The 25,414-nt window shown below is 42.9% G+C and overlaps 1 protein-coding gene across 3 annotated transcripts in view; it reads left to right on the top strand.

Annotated features, from left to right (window-relative positions):
- The window catches only part of ITGB6 (integrin subunit beta 6), a 183,896-nt gene that overhangs the window by 83,866 nt on the left and 74,616 nt on the right, over nt 1–25,414 (top strand). For all 3 annotated transcript variants that reach the window (XM_033946572.1, XM_033946570.1, XM_033946569.1), the window contains 2 exons: nt 4,298–4,459; nt 13,994–14,089. In XM_033946572.1, coding sequence (XP_033802463.1) covers nt 4,298–4,459; nt 13,994–14,089 — 258 coding nt within the window. The remainder of the gene's footprint in view (nt 1–4,297; nt 4,460–13,993; nt 14,090–25,414) is intronic.

Consider the following 25,414-nt stretch of genomic DNA (forward strand, 5'->3'; position numbering starts at 1 on the left):
CCCAGGTTCTCAGCCCACTCACAAACTATTAGGCCACTTCTCTCCATGCACTGCTCTCCCCACACACACACACACACACACACACACACACACAATGCACTTAGCTACACTTCTTGAGGTGAAATTAATTGCTCTATGTTATCTACCTCATTAAGGCCCCCCTTTTTGAAGTCGTATCAGGGTTTTTTATCATCAGCCTTGGTGGTCAAAAGCTCCAACGCTTATAGAATTCCTATGAGCGTTGGAGTTTTTATCGCAGCGGCCAGCGATAAAAAACCCGAGTGCAGCTTCATAATAGGGGCCTAAGTGAATTTACAATAATAACCTTTGGATTGACATGCAATAATTGTTGATGTGTGCTAATTCACAAATAAAACAGCTAGCACAGCTTTGTAAATAGTGCCCTATGTGAGGTAAGAGCAAATTTGAGCTTTTCATGCAGCTGAGTGGCCATGTATCATAGGAAAAGTCTTAGTCCATCTGATTGGTTCCTTCAAACTTCATCAGCTATCCAGACCCAAATTCGAGACTGGAAAGAGTTTGAATAGGGCCCTCATTAGTCGGGTTACATATCCTATATAAATTCAAAGTTCATGAAGAAACAGTTGTAACAATATGCATGTGCAAATTAAGAAGCTAATCCTAAGAACATAGGAATTGCCATACTGGAACAGACTGAAAGTCCATCAAGTCCAGCATCCTGTTTCTAACAGTGGCCAACCCATCAGGTCCCAAGTACTCAGCTAGATCCCAAGCAGTAAAACTAATTTTATGCTGCTCATTCTAGGAATGAGCAGTGGATTTCCCCAAGCCGTCTCAATAATGGCCTATGGACTTCTCTTTTTGGAAATTATCCAAGCTTTTTTTAAACCCCACTAAGCTAACTAATTTCACCACATTCTCCGTTTAATTATAAGTTGTATGAAGAAAGATTTTCTCCAGTTTGCTTTGAATCTACTACTTAGTAGCTTCATCGCATGTCCCCTAGTCCTAGTATTTTTGGAAAGGGTGAACAAGCAATTCACATCTACCCTTTCCACTCCACTCAGTATTTTATAGACCTCTATCATATCACCCCTGAGCCATCTCTTCTCCAAGCTGAAGACTCCTAGCCGCTTTAGCCTCTCCTCACAGGGAAGTCGTCCCAAACCCTTAATCATTTTCATCGCCCTTCTCTGTACCTTTTCTAATTCTGCTGTATCTTTTTTGAGATAAGGCGACCAAAATTGCACACATATTCAAGTTGCGGCCATACCATAGAACGATACAAGGGCATTATAACATTTTCATCTTTGTTTTCCATTCCTTTCCTGATAATTCCTATTTGCTTTCTTAGCCACTGCCGCACATTAAGCTGAGGGGTTCAATGTATCCTCAACAATGACACCTAGATCCTTTTTTTTGGGCAGTGACTCCTAACATAGAATCCAGCATCACATAACTATAAATTTGGTTTCCTCTTTCCCACATTCCTCACTTTGCACTTGCTCACATTAAACGTCATCTGCCATTTTGACGCCCAGTCTTCCAGTCTCACAAGGTCCTCTTGCAATTTTTTCACAATCCCCTTGCGATTTAACAACTTTGAACAGCTTTGTGTCATCAGCAAATTTAATTATCTCACTAGTTATTCCTATCTCTAGATCATCGATAAATATGTTAAAAAGCAGCGGTCCCAACACAGACCTCTGGGTAGCCCCACTATTTACTTTTCTCTATTGAGAATAGTGACAATTCTGATCCCATAATGCAGACTTCTCTATTTCTGCATCTGCTGCACGGGTATTAGTACAAATTCTGTAATTATGAATGAACAATATTGAATTCATGGCCATTCAACCAGAAGTTCTATGGTTGGATCCTGATAGCAGATGAGTGAAATGTATTACACAGATTATGTTTTAGAAAATATTTGAGTGGCATTAGCAAATGCAAGTGTCCTTCCTTCAACAAACAGAAAAGAGGTCAGTCATTGCCCTACTGTTTTAATAATACCCTTTACATGCAATTTCAGGCAATTTGAGCACTTTGTGGGTTTTCACTGGACATGCGGTAATAGCATAGCGAACAAGAAATAAAGAAACACCTATTAGGAATTAATAAGCACCAGTTGATCTAACCGTATCCACAAATATCTTGTTTATTTTGGAGTCCTTCTAAGATGCACTACTAAATGTAGTGTGCTCTAACGAATTAGTGTGTGATAAGTGCCTTGCAGCCCATAGGAAAACACTATTTATTTATTTAAAAATGTATCTCTTACCTAAAACCTAGACAGATCTAAGTCAACAAACATAATAATTCAGACACATACAGAGCATTGTCAATAAAACAATCATAAAGTACAGTATTTATTTTAGAATTCATCTGTCTTAAAAAGCCTGCACAAATAGGTGTGTCTTAAACAATTTTCAAAATTGTTCAGTACTCTTACATAAATGCAACACATCCAGTAACTTGCTCCATAGCCGTGCTGCAGCTACTGAAAATGCCAAACGCTCTGTCACAACATTTCGTACAGTCTCGACAACTAACAGCATTACTGCCTCAGATCGCAGTGTCCTATTTGGTAAATATATAGACATTATTTGCTGTAAATATGGTGGTGTTTGTCCAAATAAGATCTTATGTACTATCATCAGTACTTTATACTGTATTCTCCATGTGCTAAATCTGTTAGTACACCCAATGAGGTAGTAAGGGGGATAGTCTGTCACGAGTGCAGTCTTGGTGGGGACGCCAGCACCTCTCCTCCTCTCTGACCCCTTTTCACGCTTGCATGCTTTCCCTTCCCTCTGACACCCCCAGTCACCAAGTGCCCTCCGCACCTTCTGATCTCCCCAACCCCTCCCACAAAATCCTAGTAGGCTGGGGGAGTTTCAGATCAAACCCCCCTCCCCAGATTGAGAATCCTCCCCTCATACTGCTCCCCCATACCTTTTATCAAAAATCAAGCAGGAGGGATACCCACTCCCTGTATGCACTGGAAAGGGCCTAAGGTCCTAATTAGCTCAGGCACCTAAGGCCCCTCCCCTAGGGGAGCGGCTTTAAATGCCTGAACCAATCAGGACCTTAGGCTCCTTCCAGATGCACTGGGAGGGGAAAGGGCTGCCATTTATTGCATCCCTCCTGCCTGAGTTTTGACAAAAGGTATGGGGGGAGGTGGCAGGGCTGGAGGGTTCTTCATCAGGATTTTGTGGGAGGAGAATAGGTGATCGGAAGGTGGTGGACACTTGGGGCTCCTTTTACTAAGGTATGCTAGCGTTTTTAGCACGTGCTTACGATTAGCGCATGCAAACTACGCGTTAAATGAAAAATACTAACGCAAGCTCTATGGTGGCGTTAACGTTTAGCACGCGCGGCATTGTAGCGCGTGCTAAAACCACAAGCACACTTTAGTAAAAGGAGTCCTTGGTATTGGGGGGATGTCAGAGGGTCCCAGTTTTGGTGGTGGGGAGGGTGCACATGTGGGGGGGTATGGAAGTGTGCCCCCGCCCTTGGCACCCCCTACCCTCACTACACCACTGAGCACACCTTAGTGAAAGGACTCCTTAATGAGCCATCAACTGTTTGGAGATTATTTTTGAAACTTTTCTTGTGTGTATAAGGCCTCTTCTTTTTTTTTTTTATAAATTCTTTATTCATTTTTAAAACTTTCAATAAGTGCAATATAAAATAAAAAAAACATTTTATACTTTAAGATCACTTAATATTCTAACAGAAACTAGTTCAAATCAAATATACCCCCCCCCCCCCAAACAATTAACTTCAATTATAAGAAAAAAAAAATCATCCCCATTCCCCCCCTCCACCCCCATCCTGGACGTGTATATTCAAAGGGAATAAGTGATATTAATTTTTTACAGTAATTAGTTAATGGCTCCCAAACATCCTTAAATTTCTTAAAATGGCCTCTTCTATAAATTAAGGACCCCTTTTATTCAGCTGCGCTAGAGGTGAATTCCTATGAGCGTCAGAGCACTTACCTCACTGGACCACTCTAAAAACCTCTAGCGCAGGTGGATAAAAGGGTGGGGGGTATGTCATACTTAAAAGTACACATGGTGCAAATAGGCATGTATTTGTAGCTTGCGGAAGGAGTTTAGATAGAATGTAGCAATCTAGGTTCTGTTTCTGCAGAATTTGCACTAATATTATAGGCATCTATGTGTCTTTATAAAACAGGCTAAAAATATATGTCTTCCTGCTCTGTTAAACTAGACACCCTCTTATAAAATGATCATCTAATTGTTAGGTTGAATATACCATTTAAAAACCCAGTATATTACAATTACAGGAAAAAATTGGCTGGCGAAATGACTCTTTGCATCTCTTGGTGTTTGTAAGTGATGAAGATTCTCACTTTGGAATGGACAGCAAGCTGGCTGGCATTGTGATCCCAAACGATGGTCTTTGTCACCTGGACAGCAATAATGAGTATTCCATGTCTACTGTGCTGGTAAGGCATGGTCTTATATGGCTGCAGATACTGCCTTGACCATTTGTGCTTGTCATCGGTTTATTTTTTTAACAAACTGATTTATTTCATGCCTATGAATTTACATATTTTTAAGCATGATAATATCCATAACATAAGCGGAGTGTAATTAAAACATTGTGAAGATGTAATATTAATTAGCAATATATGTGACCTGGGCTGGCCACTGTTGGAAACAGGTTATTGGGCTTGAAGGACCTGAGGTCTGTCCCAGTATGGCAGCTCTTATGTTTTATTATGTTCTTCTATTACAACATATTAGAAGTGAATCAGCCTGCATTAGACTATTGTGATGTTAACCAAATCCTATGACTAACTCTTGCTTTCTGATGGACTACAGGCTGCAGGGAACCGGAAGAGAGGTTATTGCTAAGATTATTACTACTACTATTTATCATTTTTATAGCGCTACAAGGCATACACAGCTCTGTACATTTAGCACACAATAGACAGTCCTTGCTCAGAAGAGCTAACAATCTAATTTGACAGAGAGGACATCTCAGGGTTGGGGCGATTATGGTTGAGGAAATGATACAGCGAGTCTAGGTATCTGACAGCAATGAATGGGAGTTAAGAGTTGAAAGCAGTTTCAAAAAAGTAGGATTTTAGCTTGGATTTGAATACTGTTAGGGCTGGAACAAGATGTATTGATTCATGCAGCCTGTTCCAGGCAAATGGTGCAGCAAGAAAGAAGGGACAGAGTCTGGAGTTGGCAGTGGTGGAGAAGGGTAGAGATAAGAATGGTTTGCCCGATGAACAGAGTTCACGGGGAGGATCATAGGAGGAGATAAGTGAAGAGATATATTGGGTGGGGGGGGCTACAGAGCAAATGCACTTGTAAGTCAGTAAGAGGAGTTTGAACTGTATTCGGAAATGGATGGGGAGCCAATGAAGTGACTTGAAGAGAGAGGTAATGTGAGAATTGCGGCTCTCACGGAATATGAGTTGCGCAGCAGCATTTTGAAGATCAGTTTTCTCTCACTGTCAAATAAATGTAACTCATTGAGAGGCTTGGTTAGCATTTATAATAATAATAACTTTATTCTTGTATACCGCAATACCATGGAAGTTCTATGCAGTTAACAGATGAAGAGACTGTACATTTACAGTGATGCTACATTTACAGCAAAGTTATTTTTAAAGCAAAGTTACATTTACAGTGAAGTTACATTTACAGTAAGTTACATTTACTGTAAGTTACATACAGCGTTGTTACATATAGCGGTGTTACATACAGCGGTGTTACATACAGCGATATTCGATATGGCAGAGGAAAGGCATTTAGTGTGAGGAGTAACGAAGACAGGATAATTAGTTAGATTGAGTGATCTGTTTTGTTAAGCCATATAGTGGCTTACAAGATTGGAGGAGTCGAAGAGTCTGGAGGTATGTCGAGGTCAGAAGAAGGAGGCAAGGAAGAAGGGGGGAGAAGTTAGAGGAATTTGTCAAAAAGGTAGGTTTTGATTGACTTCCTGAACATTTGATAGGGGGGGGGGAATTGGAGATGAGGGCGGTAAGGCATTTGTTCCATTTGCCCGCTTGGAATGCTAGGGATCTATCGAGGAATTTCTTGTAGAGGCAGCCCTTCAGTTTACAGTGTCAGTGCCTAATTACTATAGCTAAACACAAGAATAAAAGTCTAAACTGAAGACTTCATTCCTCTCTATACACTGGAAGCATGCGTGTTGTGTTGCTCAGAAAATGAAATGAAACGCAAGACGTTAGATGAACTGATATTATTTAGCACAAGTTGGTTTTGAGTTTCAAAAAAATGGCATGCTGATTCTCTAAAGTATATGTGAACCTCATACCCAAAAAAAGTGAGAATTTCTACATATTGACCACACTAGTATTAATGAATGAAGCTTTTTAAATTAAACAATAAGTTTTTTATTAAATTAAATTATTTAAATAGTGGTAATTAAGTCAAAAAGTTAATAAGTTACTCAATCAATAAAATAAATAATTTGGTAGGGAGGTGGGGAATAAGCCGGTGATGTCATAAGAAGGCAAGAGATTAATTCACTTTTCTCTTGAAGAAGTCCCAGTATGGGAAGATTTACTCCTAAATCTGAGGCTTGTCCCCGGAGTATTTAAAGTATTTAAAATATTTAAAATATTTAAATTTAATATATCAAGTGTTATGATTCAATAAGTAAATTTAGAATCGGTGTCCTTTTTTTGATATTTTGTGAATGGTTGTCATTATTTGTTTATTTTGTCAATATATTACCATTCGATTATTTGTTGTTTTGTTGGCTCAGAAAAGTTAGTCACGGGGAACGCAAGTGCATATCTATATGGTATTGTTTCTGCATTAACACAGAGAAATACAGTACCCCAATCATTCATGTGTTGTTATGCTAATTTGCATGGAACAATAGTTACAACCCTAAATGAAAGGATGGATAGCCTAAATGGGCAATTTCAGAATTTATCAGCCATCAGTAAGTGTGAAATAATTCTGATACTTGTTAACAATAATGCTCAAGATTGCATATGGATATGCTAACATTTTCTGGATTCATAGAAGAAACAACATAGGAAGATGCTGCCCCAATAAGACAAAAGAACACAGATAAAGCAATATACTACTACTAATATGTAATAATTTCTATAGACATTGAAGTTGAACAAAACACTTTCACAAAAATGGAATACAGTGATGGTATATCAATAACACTAGAGCACAAGCAAAGGGACCAGTATAAACGGAGGAAAAAGTCTCAGACAGAGGCCCGCCCACCTCCACAATGTTGGAATAGCGGTGGTAGAGCGATCACTTCACTGGCTGAAAACCTCAATGATTGCTTTAAGGATCACATGAGATAGATGAAAAAACAACTTATCTTTCTCTGAGATCGGTACACCAACGATGGCCAGCGTTTCACAACTTAGCTGCCTCAGGGTGTAACGTATCCATTCGCGCTAGAAAAATCAAAAGACTCAAATTAGAGTTAAAAATAACATTAAACCGGTGTAAATCTTCAAAACCTATATAAAACTTCATTGAGAAACCGGTTACAAACCTCTGAATCGGACACTGACCACGTCTCAAACATTCAAAGATGGCATGGAATGCAAGCCAGATTAAATCCTCCCATGCGATGACGTCAGCACCGGAAGACTTGGACTGGAAATGTTCATATAGCATACTGGAGATAGCAAAAATGGCATTGGACATTGAGGCCCTGATTCTCTAAAAGTGCGTCCCAATTTTAGGCAGCTGTAGACGTCCTACAGCTGTCTAATCAGCCAATCGGGATGCACGTTTAAAAAAAAAAAAATGCTCCCCAGGCAGGCCGCCTATATTGAAGGAGAAGCCCGCAAGACACCTAGGCCCTGATTCTGTATAGGACGCCCGGGAGAGGCGTCCTATTCAGAATCGGCCTAAACTAAACCCCGATTCTGTAACAGGCGTCCATGTTACAGACGCGGGTTAGAGCGGCCCGCTACACTTATCGCGGCAAGGGATCTCTCTGCCGCTATAAGTATAGCGGGCCGTGGCCCCCTGACCGATCACTGGCAGGAGGGTGCCCAAACCCTCCTGCCCGAAGACGCACCCCCCTCCCCGACACTACCGACCGCCCCCCACGACAATATCGGTCGCTGGCAGGAGGGTGCCCAATCCCTCCTGCCCGAAGACGCACCCCCCCTGGCGCTAACAACCCCCACTCCACCAAACCTGTTCTTACAGATGGGTCTTGCACGTCGAGCAAGCAGGCACGCCTCGTCGAAATGAGGCGGGGACGCCCCTTCCCGGCCCATCCCGCCGAAGCCTAAGGCCTGATTGGCCCAGGCTCTAGAAGCCTGGACCAATCAGGCCTTAGGCATAGCGGGTCCGCCCATCCCCACTTAATCTAAGGCCTGATTGGCCAATCAGACCTTAGACTTAGTAGGGATGGGCGGACTTGCTATTCCTAAGGCCTGATTGGTCCAGGCTTCTAGAGCCTGGGCCAATCAGGCCTTAGGCTTCGGCGGGATGGGCCAGGAAGGGGCGTCCCCGCCTCATTTCGACGAGGCGTGCCTGCTTGCTCGACGTGCAAGATCCATCTGTAAGAACAGGTTTGGTGGAGTGGGGGTTGTTAGCGCCGGGGGGGGGTGCGTCTTCGGGCAGGAGGGATTGGGCACCCTCCTGCCAGCGACCGATATTGTCGGGGGGGGATCGGTAATGTCGGGGGGGGCGGTCGGTAGTGTCGGGGAGGGGGTGCATCTTCGGGCAGGAGGGTTTGGGCACCCTCCTGCCAGTGATCGGTCAGGGGCCACGGCCCGCTATACTTATAGCGGCAGAGTGATCCCTTGCCGCGATAAGTATAGCGGCCGCGTCTACTTACAATGTAGACCAGCATTTTGCTGGCCTACATTTTTAAGCTTCTCATCTACTAGGGAGACGCGTAGGGCTGCCTAGGTTCAGCCTAAGGCCCGCCTAAGGCCCTTAGACGAGCTTAGGCATCTTGCGGGTCTCCCTAGGCTCCCGGAGGCGCCTTCAGGCCTGCCTGGAGAGCATTTTTTTTTTTTTAAAACGTGCATCCCGATTGGCTGATTAGACAGCTGTAGGACGTCTACAGCTGCCTAAAATCGGGACGCACTTTTAGAGAATCAGGGCCTGAGTGTAATGCAAAAAAAATAGAAAAAAAGAAAAGAAAATATCTACTGATGTTGGCAGTGGAAGAGTCCTTATCATTTAGCGAGTCCTTGCAAGATTCCATAGAAATTTAGAAAACTTTATAGAGATTCAAATATTGATAATAATTTTAAAAAAATGTTTTTAAAATTTTGTAATTGTTTTTGTTGGTTTCTCAATATTTTGTTGTTTTTATGTATATATATGTTTTTAATATATTTAAAAAATATAAGAAAGAGAAAGGAAATATGCTTGAAGGTTACGTGATTATATATTTTTAGAAGATGCTCCAATCAGACCTCACATTCAAACCAGTGGGTTCTTCGCTGTTCAACCTATGGATCCAAAATTGCTCTGCTTGCAGAAGCCGCTGAGATCTATTTGCGTGGCCTCCTGCAATGTGGTCGATGACACAGCGTAGATCTAAAAATGTGTGATTGTATTCCAAACAATGTACCACTAGAGGAGCCTGGAATCTGTTGTTGCGAATACAACTTCTGTGTTCTATGACTCGTGTTTTAAATAAACGTGTGGTCTGTCCTATGTAGATTCTAGGACATGGGCATATCAACACATATATGGAGAGAAAGGGGCATATAGTCTGAAGAGGGTGGACGGATGAAGGATGATTCTGGAAATATTAGAGCCATGTAGAAAAGCTCAAAAATGGGATGACAAAAAGATGAATGAGACAACAGTGAGAAAGAAGTGAGTACAGTGGTAGAAATGTGGTAACGGGGAGTAGATAGAAGGAAACAGGTGGCTGGGAAATGGGAAAGCTGGAGCCTGAGAAAAGGAGATGGAAAGCTGGTAGGTAGCTGAAAAATAAAAAGAAGGGTGAAATTTGAGTGGATGGAGAGGCAGAAAAGATGAAAGGGTAGGAAGAGCTAAAAAGAAAAGATCAGTACCGTATATCAACGACAGGTGTAGAGAGGGAATGAAACAAGACAGGAGAGAGACGAAAAGACATATGAACAGCAACCACTAGAAAGAGAATTATCAGAAGACACAGAAAAGCAGAAGTGACAAAATAGAACTGACATGTCCAGACAACAAAAGTAGAAAAAATATTTTTAAATTTATTAACCGGAATATGTTAACTTTGGGATATGTTTATCACAGATCTTTGTTTTGTGTTCAGTGGTTTAGCAGACAGCTGATGGGGGGAGGGGGGAGAGGGAGTGTGGGCAGCGGCTCTGAGCCCAAAATGGATGAGCAACAAATTTTCTCCCTTCCCTCGCCCATACCCCTTGCCCACATGCAAAATATAATTACCTAAGCTAATGGGGAATCCCAAAGCCCTGACAGCTGAAGACCTCTTCCTTCAGTCCGTTAGCCAAAACTCTCCAAGCTCTGCAGCTGTTTGTGTTTTGTGTGTGAAGAAGTCATTTAAAGTTGTTTTATGTGTGATAGTAATGGCAGGAGATGAGATGTCCTGGGCCTCAGCATGTCTAAAATCGGCCCTGACTGCATTAGCCTATAACAGGGATTCATAACCCAGTCCTCAGGACAAACCTAGCCAGCAAGGTTTACAGAATACCCACAATAAATATGCATGAAAGGTATCCTGAATATGCAAGAGGTATTCTGAAAACCTGACTGACTGGGTGTGTCCTGAGGACTGGACTGAGAACCCTGATAAGAACATAAGAAGATAAGAACATAAGAAGTTGCCTCCGCTGAGTCAGACCAGAGGTCCATCGCGCCCAGCAGTCCGCTCCCGCGGCGGCCCATCAGGTCCATGACTTGTAAGGTGATCCTTTGTCTAAAACCCTTCAATCCCCTTTATCCTTCTAACTATACCCTTTCATAATCCTATCTCTACCTCTACCTATATCCCTCAATCCCCGCATCCTTCAGGAATTTATCCAATCCTTCTTTGAAACCCCGTAATGTACTTTGTCCTATCACAACCTCCAGAAGCGCATTCCAGGTGCCCACCACCCTCTGAGTGAAAAAGAATTTCCTAGCATTGGTTCTAAACCTGTCCCCTTTCAATTACTCCGAGTGTCCCCTTGTTCTTGTGGTTCCCAATAGGCTGAAGAATCTGTCCCTCTCCACCTTCTCTATGCCCTTTATGATCTTGTAAGTCTCTATCATGTCTCCTCTGAATCTCCGCTTCTCTAGGGAAAAGAGCCCCAGCCTTTTTAACCTGTCTGCGTATGAAAGGTTTTCCATACCTTTTATCATTTTTGTCGCTCTTCTCTGAACCCTCTCAAGTATCGCCATGTCCTTTTTAAGGTACAGTGACCAATATTGGACACAGTACTCCAGATGCGGGCGCACCATCCCACAATACAGCGGCATGATGACTTCCTTCGTTCTGGTTGTAATACTCTTCTTAATAATACCCAACATTCTGTTTCCTTTCTTTGAGGCCGCTGCGCATTGTGCCATTGACTTCATTGTTGTATCCACCAGCACACCCAAGTCTTTTTCAAGGTTACTTTCCCCTAGTACTAATCCCCCCATTTTGTAGCTGAACATCGGGTTCTTTTTCCCTATATGCATGACCTTGCATTTCTCTACATTGAAGTTCATCTGCCATTTATTCGCCCATTCCTCCAGTTTGTTCAGGTCCCTTTGTAGGTCTTCACATTCCTCTGCAGTTCTAACCCTGCTACAGAGTTTAGTGTCATCCGCAAATTTTATAACTTCACACTTTGTCCCTGTTTCTAGGTCATTAATAAATACATTGAACAGCAGCGGTCCGAGTACTGACCCCTGCGGAACACCGCTCGTGACCCTCCTCCAGTCTGAGTATTGGCCCTTTACTCCAACCCTTTGCTTTCTGCCTGCCAACCAGTGTTTAACCCATAAGAATTGCCGCTCTGGGTCAGACCAGTGGTCCATCGTGCCTAGCAGTCCGCTCACGTGGCAGCCCTCTGGTCAAAGACCAGCGCCCTAACTGATACTAGCCCTACCAGCGTACATCCTTGTTCAGCAAGAACTTGTCTAACTTTGTCTTGAATCCCTGGAGGGTGTTTTCCCCCATGACAGACTCTGGAAGAGCATTCCAGTTTTCCACCAGTCTCTGGGCGAAGAAGAACTTCCTTACGTTTGTACGGAATCTAACCCCTTTCAACTTTAGAGAGTGCCCTCTTGTTCTCCCTACCTTGGCGAGGATGAACAACCTTTCCTTATCTACTAAGTCGACACCTTCCAGTTTTCCAGAATCTTTCCCATTTTGATCAACAGATTGGCTATTAGTTGAAGCAATTCAACTATGGTCCCTTTTAGTTCCTTGATCACCCTCGGATGGATGCCATCCGGTCCCTGGGATTTATCGCTCTTGAGCCTATCAATCTGTCTGCATACCTCTTCTAAACTGATCGTCAACCCTATCAGTTTCCTGTTTTCACTTCCAGCATATAGCCTGATGGGTTCCAGTATGCTGTGTATATCCTCTTCAGTAAATACAGATGAAAAAAAATGCGTTCAGTTTGTTGGCGATTGCCTTGTCCTCCTTTAGCGCTCCCTTTATTCCTTGGTCATCCAACGGTCCCACCGCTTCCTTAACAGGTTATTTCCCTTTAATATATCGAAAGAACGGCTTGAAGTTTTTTGCCTCCTTGGCTATTTTTTCCTCGTAGTCTCTTTTGGCCCCTTTCACTGCCTTATGGCATCTGCGTTGATGTTGTTTGTGCTTATTCCAGTTTTCATCTGTTTTTGATCTTTTCCATTCCTTAAATGAGGTTTTTTTTGTCTCTGATCGCTTCCTTAACGCTTTCAGATACCTCTGGCCCCTATTGTTTTTGTTAGTACAGCAACCCCTGGAAGCTGTAAAGTACATCTACTTCCAAGCAGTGGCGTACCAAGAGGGAGTGGTCTGCCCGGGTACAGCCCATAATGTGGTGCTCCAACAACTCCTTTGAGGACCGGCGCCAGTATCAAGAACTTTTTCCCGACAGCAGCAGCAGTGTTCAGAATTCACTGCTCTTGCTGGTGTCGGGCCGTTCTCTCTGCCGGGTCCCACCGTGAAAACAGGAAGTAGGTGGGACCCAGCAGAGAGGAAGGCCCAACACCGGCAAGAACAGCAAATTGTGAATGTTGAACTGCTGAGTGGAGGGTGACAAAGAGAGGGAGGGGAGGGTGAGAGAAATGCTGCACCCGATTGGGGAGAGGGAGGGGAGAAGGAGAGAAGGAAGACCAGGGAAGGGAGAGGAGATAAAAAAGAAATGCCAGACCATGAGAAAGGAAAGGAGGGAGGGAAAGGATGGAAGGAAAGGAGATGCTAGGCCATGGAGGGGGAGAAGGAGATGCCAACGCATGGGGGAAGGGAATGAGACAGATTCCAGACCAGGGAGAAAGAAGGGAGGAGAGAAAGGAAAGAAAAGAGACACCAGAGCATGGAGGGAGAGGGAGAGATGGAAGGGAAGGAGAGGAGAGAGATGCCAGGGTATGGGAGGAGGGAAGGAAAGGAGAATGAGATGCCAGACCATTGGGAAGGAAGGGAGGGAGGGAAAGGAAAGAAAGGAGATGCCAGAGCATGGAGGGAGAAGGAGAGATAGAAGAAGAAGAGAGGAGAGGGCATGGGGGAAGGGAAGCAGATGCCAGACCATGGGATGACCTTCTGAGCAGTCTGATTTTTCTGTCATAATGAAAGCTGTGGAGGGCACCAGTTTGAGTTGTGAAAAGCTTGTTCCTGTGATTATTCTTATTCTTAAAATTTGAAGGAGTATTACTGTACTTAAATGTATGTCAAGATGGTTTCATTATGCTGTTAAAATGTCTATAAAGAATTTATCAAATATGTTTTTCAATCCCTGATCCATTGAATGCTTCACAGTTTGACTACAATGCAGTATTCTGACTGTGGCATTATACAAACTCATTTCAATACTCTTGACATCATTTTCTTTTCCTTCTAGGAGTATCCAACAATTGGGCAATTAATTGACAAACTTGTGGAAAATAATATTTTGCTCATTTTTGCTGTAACACAAGAAAAAGCCTATTTGTACGAGGTATGTAAATAATTATTTTCATTTACAGTATTTCTTTGTCAGTGTTTTTTTCTTTTACAAGGTCAGAACTTCTGTCACAAATTGAGCAAACGCTCCCCAGAATATCTGAGAATATAATTGGTTATAAGGAAATATGTGAGGAACTACGAGTATGCAGCAAAAAGGCATCCATTTAGAAAGAGGATATCCCATGATATAATGAGTAACCTTCATCAGAAACCTGAGGAAATGCTGGCCATCAAAAGCAATACTCTTGCATTTTCAGACGTTACACAGCTTTGAAAAATTAATTCATCATTATTACCATAGAATTTCCATGAGCGTTGGAGCATTTAGCGCCCTGGGCCACAGTAGAAGCCTCTACTCCAGCTTAGTAAAAGAGGGCCAAAGTTATTTTTATTTAATACTTTTTAAGGATTGGTATAATGTGTCCACTTTAGGAAATTTAAACATTTTCTCTATTTTTTTTGTATTTAACAGAGTTCAAGAGAAAAGTATTCCTGTTTCTCTTTTACCCATGTTTTCATTGCTTGTAGAGCCTGGCTTTCTTGGAAGTGCCATTTCAATTTTTGATTGCATGTTTCATTTTTTTGTGCATGGTTCTCCTATTTTGTATTTATTTATTCAATTTTCTATACTGTTCTCCCAAGGGAGCTCAGAATGGTTTCCATGAATTTATTCAGGTATTCAAGCATTTTTCCTTATCTGTCCTGGTGGGTTCACAATCTATCTAATGTACCTGGGGCAATGGGGGGAGGGGATTAGGTGGCTTGCCCAGGGTCACAAGGAGCAGTGTGGGTTTGAACCCACAACCCCAGGGTGATGAGGCTGTAGCTTTAGCCACTGCGCCACACACTCCCCGAGTTAGGTTCTGTTCATATTCTGCATGTGTAATTGAGAAGAAAGATTCTGCTAACACGTAATGTCTGTGTAGGAATCTGTAACACTCCAGCTTGATCCAGTTTCCCAGTGCTCTAGGGGCCAGTGTAATATTTATAGCACTGTCTTTCATAGATGTTAGGAGCTATTTTGGTATGATAATGTTCCTGCGTGTGTTCTGAGTGTCTTTTTGCAGGGTATTGTGCTATTTTGGAAAGTGTCTGGCCCTTTTTGAAAGCAGGTTCTGGAGCAAAGGCCACAATGAAAATACTCAGGACTAGTGGTCTCCACATTCTGCGGAGTCACCACACTAAAAACAACCTGTCTACTTTATAAAAAGAGGGGCATTTTCAAAAAAAAGTTTAACTCCAACTTGGACATTTCCAGCTGAACGTCCAAAGTTGGAGTAATAAAAATGGCCATTTTCGAATGGCAAACTGCTGGATATCCAAATATAAGGTTTTTTTGAAAATTGTCTACTTAGACGTCTTAGCCACCGAGACGTCTAACTTTATACCCCATTTTTGATTAGAAAAACCTCCAGGTTGAAAATGTCCTAATCCTAACCATTTGGACGTGGGTAGGGCCAACATAGTAATGGACTGGCCACATAGACATCCCGACGGAGCAATTGAAGGGCACTGCTGTGAACTTCACATAAAGAGTGCCAGCTGTATATCTCACCTTAACCCCCTTATAATTTATGGTGAGCCCCTCAATCCCCCTCCCAAAAATACCTACTATAATAATAATAATAATAATAATAATGTTTATTTACCGCAGGACCGTGAAGTTCTATGCGGTTTACAATGATTAATAATGCTTCAAATTGAGTAGAATTAACAAGTTAAAAACTAGTGACTAAAAGCTCTAGATATCAGTTATTGTGGGAGAGATTGTACAAATCAGTTGCCTAAGTATTTCAGGAACAGATATGTTTTTAGGCGTCTCCTAAATTCCCCATAAATATTAGCAAGCATCTTTACCCCATAATACTGCTTGATATGAGAAAAGATGTTGATGATGACTTTTAAATTTACATCCTCTAACCGGTGGAGAAACAAAATTCAAGTGTGAGCTTCTTTTATGTCTATTGGTTGAGAAAGAGAAAAGGTCAGTTATATATTTAGGGGCTAAACCAAATAGTACCTGAAAGCAAAAACATCCAAACTTAAACTTCACACGTGCCTCCATCGGCAACCAATGCAGGAATCGGTAGGAAGGAGTTACATGATCGAACTTCTTCAACCCAAAAATCAGCCTGACTGCCGCATTTTGCACCAGTTGTAATCGCTGCATATTCTTCTGGGAAATTGCCAGATAGGTGATATTACAGTAATCGAGTTGGCTCAGTATAAGGGATTGTACCAGAATTCTGAATGATGAAGCATCAAAATATGCTCTAATGGACCGAAGCTTCCAGAGACTAAAGAAACCCTTTCTAACCAAAGAGTCCACCTGATCTTTCATGGGTAAGCCCTGGTCGAGTATTACACCCAAAACCTTCATAGTAGATTGAATAGGGTAACTAAGTTTGTTAATGCACAGTGATGTTTTAGTATCAAGTGGGTGATACCCTCCTGTGTACTACCCCAAATAGCACTAATGGCTGCAGGTGATACCTATATAGCAGTATAGTAGGGTTTGAGCAGGCTCACATGTTCTACCAGAAATGTAGTGGTTAGAGTGGCTTATGGGCCTGGGTCCTCCTTTCTATGGTTTGATTATATGCTGTGATTGTATGTGATGATCTTAATGTAGCTAAACAGGTTGAAAAGGTGACAGCGAAAGCTAGAAGGATGCTAGGACACATAGGAAAAGGGACCAGTAGGAAAAAAGGAGGTATTGATGCCTCTGTATAACACTCTGGTGAGACCTCATTTAGAATATTGTGTACAATTCTGGAGACTGCACCTTCAAAAAGATATAAAAAGGATGGAGTTGATCCAGAGGAAGTGTACTAAAATGGTGTGTGGTCTTCATCTTACGGCGTACGGGGACAGACTTAAAGATCTCAATATTTATACCAGGGGTACCCAAAAGGTCGATCACGATCGACCAATAGATCGCGAAGGCAACGCGAGTTGATCGCAGAACCCATCCTGGGGTTGCCTTTGTATTCTACCTGCTTATCCATGGATATTTGCTTTCCCGACACGGTAAACAGAAGCGCCGGGCTGACCAGCTCCCTTACAACATCAATTCTGACATCGGAGAGGAAGTTCCGGCCCAGCCAACTGCTGCCTGGAAGGCTGGTCGGCCCGGCACTTTTGTTTACCACATCGGGAAGCAGGGACAGCTCACAACTCGTGGGCGGGTGGCTTGGGGACCTGTTCCCTGATGGCGGCGGCGGTGGCTTAGGGGGGAGCAGGGAGAAAGAAAGATGGAGAAAGAAATGGGGCATGCAGGGATACAGAAAGAAGGGAAACATAAAGAAAGAAAGAAAGAAAGAAAGAAAGGGGGACATGGAGACAGAAAGAAAGAAGGGAAAAGAAAGAAAGAAAGGGGAGACAGAAAGAATGAAAGGGGTATGGAGAGAGAAAGTCAGACAGAAAGAAAGAAAGGGGGCAGGGAGACAAAAAGAAAGAAGGGAAACAGAAAGAAAGAAAGGGGGGACAGGGAGACAGAAAGAAAGAAGGGAAACATAAAGAAAGGGGGGTCAATGAGACAGAAAGAAAGAAGGAAAACAGAAAGAAAGAAAGGGGGCATGGAGAAAGAAAGACAGACAGAAAGAAAGGGGGCAGGGAGACAGAAAGAAAGAAGGGGTCAGGGAGAAAGAAAGAAAGGGGGAGAAGGGGGAGAGGAAGAAAAAATTGTGGGAGGGAATGAGGTCTGGAGGAGAGGAAGCATACAAGAGGCTGAAAGAAGGGAAGAAATATTGGATGCACAGTCAGAAGAAGAAAGTGCAACCAGAGACTTATGAAATCACCAGCCAACAAAGGTAGGAAAAATGATTTTATTTTCAATTTAGTGATCAAAATATGTCCTTTTTGAGAATTTATATCTGCTGTCTATATTTTGCACTATGGCCCCCTTTTACTAAACCGCAATAGCGATTTTTAGCGCAGGGAGTCTATGAGCATTGAGAGCAGCATGGGGCATTCAGCGCAGCTCCCCGCACTAAAAACTGCTATCGTGGTTTAGTAAAAAGGGAGGGGGTATATTTGTCTAGTTTTATCTAGCTGTTACTGAGGTGCCATTGGATAAAGTCATGCTGCTGATTTAGAGACAGGTATGTACCTTTTTCTTCTCATTTCTGTGTGGTGGAAGGGGGTCAGTGAGCATTGGGGAAGTGTGGGGGTGTCTTACCTTGATGTGTGCAGTGGTCATTTGGTCAGTTTGGGCATCTTTGTGGCACTTAACCCCTTCTAAAACAGGTCTAGATCCAAACATATAAATTCTGTCCAGGATGTCTTGCAAAATGTTTGATTATCGCTGTAAGATATCCATGTGTAACCCACCCTTGAGACCGCCCAAAGCTTGCCCATAACATGCTTCCACCATGACCATCTGATGCTCTAGACACACAGAGGCTGGAGCACCTTGTTAGATGTACAGACACTTGGACATCCTGGTGATTAGGACGTCCAAGTGCCGATTTAGGATGCTTTTTGGACATCTATGTGGATTATGAGCCTGAAAGTGTCTGGCAATGGAAGGAGCATATGCTGTTCCTGAGGTGATAATCACAGTTAGGGAATACAGTGATACCTCGGTTTCCGAGTGCACCAGTTTGCGAGTGTTTTGCAAGATGAGCAAAATATTCGCAAACTTGGTGCCTCGTAAACCGAGCTTGCCTCGCTGTACGAGCCCCCCCCCCCCCCGGCGATCCTGGCATCCCCCCCCCCGCCCGCATTGCCCCCCTCCACCGCGATCCTACTTTCCCCCCCCCCCGAGCAGTCAATGACACCCTTTACCCGACTTGGCACCAGTGCCGGTGCCCAAAGATCCTCCCTCTTCTGGCGCGGCCTGGGCTGGGCGGTGCGTTGGAGATCCTCCTTCTTCTGGGCTGGACTGGCTTTGAGCATTTGCGCATGCTCAAAGCCTTCTGGTCTCGCTCTCAATCTCGGAGAGAGCGAGACCAGAAGGCTTTGAGCATGCGCAAATGCTCAAAGCCAGTCCAGTCCAGCCCAGCCCAGAAGAAGGAGGATCTCCGACGCACCGCCCAGCCGCGTCAGAAGAGGGAGGATCTTAGGGCACCGGCACTGGTGCCAAGTCGGGTAAAGGGTGTCATTGACTGCTCGGGAGGGGGAAAGTAGGATCGCGGTGGAGCAACGCGAGCGGGGGGATGCTGGTTCGCAGGGGGGGAAGCTGGATCGCGGGGAGGGGTTTGGAACAGCGTCGGACTCCTCAAGGTGGGGGGGGGAGAATGGAGCAGCGCCGGTAGCCTCGTGGAGGGGGGGGAGGAGGTGGAACCAATCAAAGCAGTTTCCCTTACTTCCTATGGGGAAACTTGCTTTGATATACGAGCAATTTGGTTTACGAGCATGCTTCTGGAACGAATCATGCTCGTAAACCAAGGTTCCACTGTACTGTGTTGTGATGAAAAATTGGTGACACAGGGTTTATATTGAGATTCTCTCCAATTCTGGACTTCAAGTCAAGCCAACTATCTCTTAAAGGGACCAATAGCAATTTAATTCCTTGCCTATGCAATTCCCCCCCCCCCCCCCCCAGCAAAGACCCACTGATCAGAATCCCACACACCCACCCTCTTCCCAGCTACTGAAAAATGTATCACATAATAGCAAATAAAAATCAGTCAACCCACCCAATTATATCTACAAATTACCTACAAACTTACTATCAAACCTTTAAATAACCACCAGAAATTCTTGACATTTCTGTTTTAGTAGAAGGAGCACTCAAAGAGGTGACCATTGTAAGTTCATCCTTTTGGGAATAGCCTTATAAGTAATATCTGCCTTGAATTACAAGACTGAGACAACGGAGAAATACAGGGGCTATCAGACAGATGGGAAGGCAAGGCATCAGAAAGCTGAAACAGGACTCAATCCCAAGGGTTTAGAAGAGGAAATAAGCCCTGTAAGCACCGACAATTAGCCATATTGTCACGTTCCTGATAGCAAAGCAATAGGGAACCAGTATTTGCAGATGCTCTTAGGATAATCTAACAGAGCTCACGCCAACATATCCACTGTTCCCTTTAAACTGAGCGGAAGCCCTCCACCTATAGTCCTGTCAGTAAAGGGTGCTGTTTCACTATCACATTTTCAATAGTGATAAACATGCAAGCTTTGTAGTACTCCAGGGAACCTGCCTGTCCTTAGTGATGAAAGATACAATATTGAAGCACTACCCCAACTGGCAGCAATGCAGTTGGACTCACCCAGCTTAGAAGGAACAGTGAAAACATCCCTCTCTAGGTCCTGTCCACAAGTTATTTTCCTGTCCAACTAGGAGTGTGTGGCGCAGTGGTTGAAGCTACAGTCTCAGCACCCTGGGGTTGTGGGTTCAAACCCTGCGCTGCTCCTTGTGATCCTGGGCAAGTCATTCAATCCTCCATAGCCCCAGGTGCGTTAGATAAATTGTGAGCCCACCGGGACAGATAGGGAAAATGCTTAAGTACCTGATTGTAAAACCACTTAGATAACCTTGATAGGTGGTATATAAAATCCTAATAAACTTGAAACTTGAAATCTAATGCTAATCCAATAACATAACATAAAAATTTAATTATGAATTGCAGTTCAAAGTGATGTACAAAAATAAAAAACTGACCATTATCAGCGAAATTGCACAATAGTCAAATTATAAAAACAATTTAATAATTAGTATATTTTTAACAAACAATTAAGTTTTTAATAACCTTCTACAAGCAGTGGGCACACATTCAGGGTCCCAAAAAGCTACTTGGTAAGCAAGTTGCCTACTAACATAGTTTTTGTGTAAGCAACCTTTCACCGAAGGAAAAGCAAAGGACTTCATGATACACATTCTGAAAAATGCATCAACTAAATATTTTAGCAGTAAGCCATTTAAAGCTTTATAAAAAAAATACTGCCAAATTTAAAAAGTACCCATCCGTGCAGCTTTCGATAATAAGGTGTTAAATGTTCGTATTTTGACAATTTAAAAATCAACCTAAATGCTGAATTTTTTTAATAATTCAAAGTCTTTGAAAATTTTTTGAGAACCTGCTAAGTATATAATATTGCAATAATCTAAAGTGCTAAGTACAAGAGATTGCACTAATAGTTGAAAGGGAAAATTGTCAAAATACGATGTGATTGATTTAACTTTCCATAACATAGTAAAACCTTTCTTGCGCACAAAATTTACCTAAGATGACATCTAATATGCTTGCAAAGCATTTACAAACCATACATGCGTATAAATGTACAGAATATGGCAGTGAATTGCAAACTGTGTACTGTAGTACAATAGTGTGCTGCAGCGAGATTCTAGGTGTGCTGCGGCAAGACAGGAGCCTGTCACTGCCAGCACAGATGCCGGCGCCTCTCCTACTCTCTGACCCTCTCCCCCCACCCGGTGATGGATGAATTTCCCAAAACCCCGAACTCAGGGCCGCATCTGGAGGGCCTTTGAGCATGCACAGATGTTGACATGATGATGTCACGCTCATGCATGTGATGTCACTGGTCAATGTCTGTGCATGCTCAAAGGCCCTGTAGATGCAGCCCCGAGTTTAGTGTGTTGCAGCAGATAAAGTTTGTGACCTACTGGAATACAGGTTCGTTCATGGGTAAGTGGACACTTATGCATGCAAATGGCAGCAAAGCAACTAATTTCTATTCTGTAATGGTGCACTTAAGTGGCACAGTACATAAATACAAGGGGGGAATTCACATGTGCAGAGCATGGGAGGGGCAAGGGCAGTGCATTCACTTACCTGCACAACTAACAGAATGCTGTAAATTACCCGCACACTTGCTGCATTTAGAAGCCTACAGTTATGCCAGATCTGTGGCTGGTGTAGCGATGGGCGCTTAAATGTAAGACGATCCAATACTGAGGGCTTCTTTTACTAAGGTGCGCTAGCGTTTTTAGCGTGCGCTAACCACGCGCTAAATGAAAAATACTAACGCAAGGCATTGTAGTGCGCACTGAGTATGCGCTAAAACCACTAGCGCACCTTAGTAAAAGGAGCCCTGAGTAACACTAATATTCTATAACAGAGGTTGGAAGAAGCCAACACAAGGCACAAAAACTGTGAAAGCGATGGTCTTGATGTAGAGCAGTGTTTCTCAATCTTTCTCGAGCCAGGGCACACTAAAGGTAGTGGCCACAGCTTGAGGCACGCAGAAGCGCGTGGATATTGCCGTGATGACATCACACATATGTGTGACATCATCACGTCAATGTCCGCGCATGTGCTGAGGCACTCCAGATGGGCCCTGAGACGCCAGTAGGGGGTGCCAGCAGGGAAGAGGGCCGGAGAGAAGGAGAGGCACTGGCGCCAGCTGATTGCCTACAGCAGTGTTTCTCAACTACTTCAAGCTAATTACCCCCTAAGTCTAACAAATATCAACTGAGTACCCCAACCAGAGACCTCCCTAGGCCCACCCAAGCTCTGCCCCAGATCCCATCCCCTTTACTAATTGTAATGCAATTTTTTCCATTCATTTTTCATATACACAGCAGATATAAATTCTCAAAACTGACACATGTCAATCACTATATTGAAAATAAAATCATTTTACCTACCGGCGATCCTCTGCAGGCTGCTGTAATTAGCTTTAAAGGTGAGACCAGGAGGCCAGGGGGGAAGCCAGAAGAAACTAGAGAGAAAGGGGAACATGCAGGCCTTCAGCAAATCAGTCAGCGGTGGCGCTGTACCACATAGGGAAGGCAGTTGGCAGGCGCCTCTTTTCCTCCTCAGTGTGTCGTGGCACACTTGGAATCTCAGGAGGCACACTGGTGTGCCTCGGCAAACAGTTTGAGATACATTGATGTAGAGCTTTATTCAAATAATTTTCCACCTGAAAGGTGCAGTTCATCTCATACAATACGATAATACATAGTAAAAATATTGTTATGGACCTGACATGGTCCGTGTTTTGGTCTTAAGAGACCTTCGTCTGGGGTCCAATATAAAGTAAGTCACAGGACTTGGTATGCTGTGGAGCAAGCAAATACTGTGCATGTGAAATCCTTGCTAACCACCGAGTATGCAAAGTGGAAGAACGCCATGTTAAAAATAACAGCGCGTTGATGATGTGGAGACGTGGGAGGGCTGCGGACCAGCACAGCTCGGTGATGTTATGTAATTGCGCGTCAAGAGACCACAGAGACATCGCTAACAGAGCTTGGACCATCAGATGCCATTATAGGACAGTATTCATCAATGCAAGGCCCAGGGCCAGGCTAGCCTCTGAAGACTTCTGAGATAGTTCTCATCATCATTCTGGCTTTTTCGTTCCTGCTACACTCTGCCTCTCTACCCAACCTCAGGACAGAAAGGGAGAAGTGGATGAAAGGAAAAGCCCATGCTTGACACAGAGAATTTGAAAACATCCAACTCCTTGAGGATACCCTCAAAAATAAGGTTGAAGGGCAGGCTGGTGAGGTGGTTGCCATTGGCATGCACTGGTCAACAGTGTTGTGGCCTCACATGGAAAGGTATTGGGCAGCTTTTCTATAGCTAATTTGGATCTAAAGTGGACCTGACTTAAAATTAGTGAAGATCACTGAAATAGGCTCTCACCTTGCATCATCAGGATGCCTTAAAGGAAGCATCCATTTATAGAATTGCTCCCTTAATGTGCATGGGTTATTGTTGCACTAAAGCATGTTATACATAATTTTTCATCTCATTATATTATTCACTTGGATTATGCAAGTATGAGGAAAGGTTAAAGAGGTTAGGGCTCTTTACCTTGGAAAAGAGACAGCCGGGAGGGGGGGGATAAAATTGAGGTCTACAGAATCCTAAGTGGTGTAAAATGGGTTAAAGTAAATTGATTTTTTTATTCTTTCAAGATGAAAAAAAGACTAGGGGACACTCCAAAAAATCACAAATAGGAGAAAATATTTTTTTTCACTCAAATAATATTTAAGATCTGGGACTCATTGCCAGAGGATGCAGTTACAGCAGTTAGCATAGCTGGGATTAAAAAAAAAAAAATAAAAAAAAAGGTTTGAACAAGTTCCTGGAGGAAAAGTCCATAGTCTACATTGAGATAAACATGAGGGAAGCCACTGTTTGGGTTTCTGCCAGATATTTGTGATCTGGATTGACCAATGTTGGAAGCAGGATACTGAGCTAGATAGACCATTGGTCTGGCCCAGGATGAATATTCTTCTTATGTAATTCAGAAAAGTTAAAGAATGCATGTAAAATGCTCTTTTAGCACACAAACACCTAGAATGCTCACCACCAGCATTTTCTACGTGCTTATTCACATTTGCAAATTTAAGTGCACTCAACTACATTGACTTCAATGTCTCTATGAAACAACCCTGTTTCCAACTGTATGACTCTCTCTTCCTCTTAATGTGTTGCTCAAAATCAGACGATATTGTGCCCGTTAAATTTGTATGCATTTGATACTATTGCAAAGTATTACCATACAGAATGTACAGCAAATGTAAAAATATTTTTGGACACTGTCAAATACTTCTACTGATGTGATGGGGCTAAAATAGCTCCAACCTCCATTTGCACAAAGGATTCAATGAAACTGTAATTAAGAGCCTTTGTTCCATAAGCAGGCGAGATAAAGCTTTTCCAGCTTATTGCTATTCTGAAGAGAGCTCCAACAAAAATCAGCTGACAAACATGCCTTTCTTCTACATTTCCTGTGTCATTGCGATGGCAATCATTGCCAAAACAGTTCCTTTTTGATGCAAAGAACAGGGGTTTCTATAAAGCAGAGCTAATTTATAATCTGTGTGGACTCTGGCACTCCTCCCAGATCACATCATTTTTTGCCAGCTCTGTAGTTTGCAAGAGAGGAAATACAGTAGCAGTGAACGAAGTAGACAGAGAGAGAGGGGACAAAATTTCCTCTTCTAATGGGCCTCTAACAGCAATGTTTAGAACGCATTGGGCAGTAGCTGAACACCAGCAATTATACTATTGAAAAGAGCAGATGATACAATAGCTGTTCAAGTGAGAGGGAAATTATAAGGACTATTTTACATTTGTTTGAAATGTACTTAACAATGCTACATACAGAAAGCAATTGTATAACAGGTTGCATAGGCTGAAGGTCATGTAGGCACCTATTGTAACAACTATACAGCGATGCCTTGGAATCTGAACTTAATCCGTTCCAGAACCCCGTTCGAGTTCCAAAGCGTTCGAGTTCCAAGACAATTTTTCCCATTGAATATAAAAGAAACTGGATGTTTAGTCATGTTATATTATGTTATGTATTTAACGATATTTTAATATGTTTAGTAATAATTTTATTAGTCATGTATGTTTCCCTTGACTTTGTAATTTTTAGCTGTACATCG

Source organism: Geotrypetes seraphini, chromosome 5 (genome assembly GCF_902459505.1).
Source record: "Geotrypetes seraphini chromosome 5, aGeoSer1.1, whole genome shotgun sequence".
Taxonomy (NCBI): domain Eukaryota; kingdom Metazoa; phylum Chordata; class Amphibia; order Gymnophiona; family Dermophiidae; genus Geotrypetes; species Geotrypetes seraphini.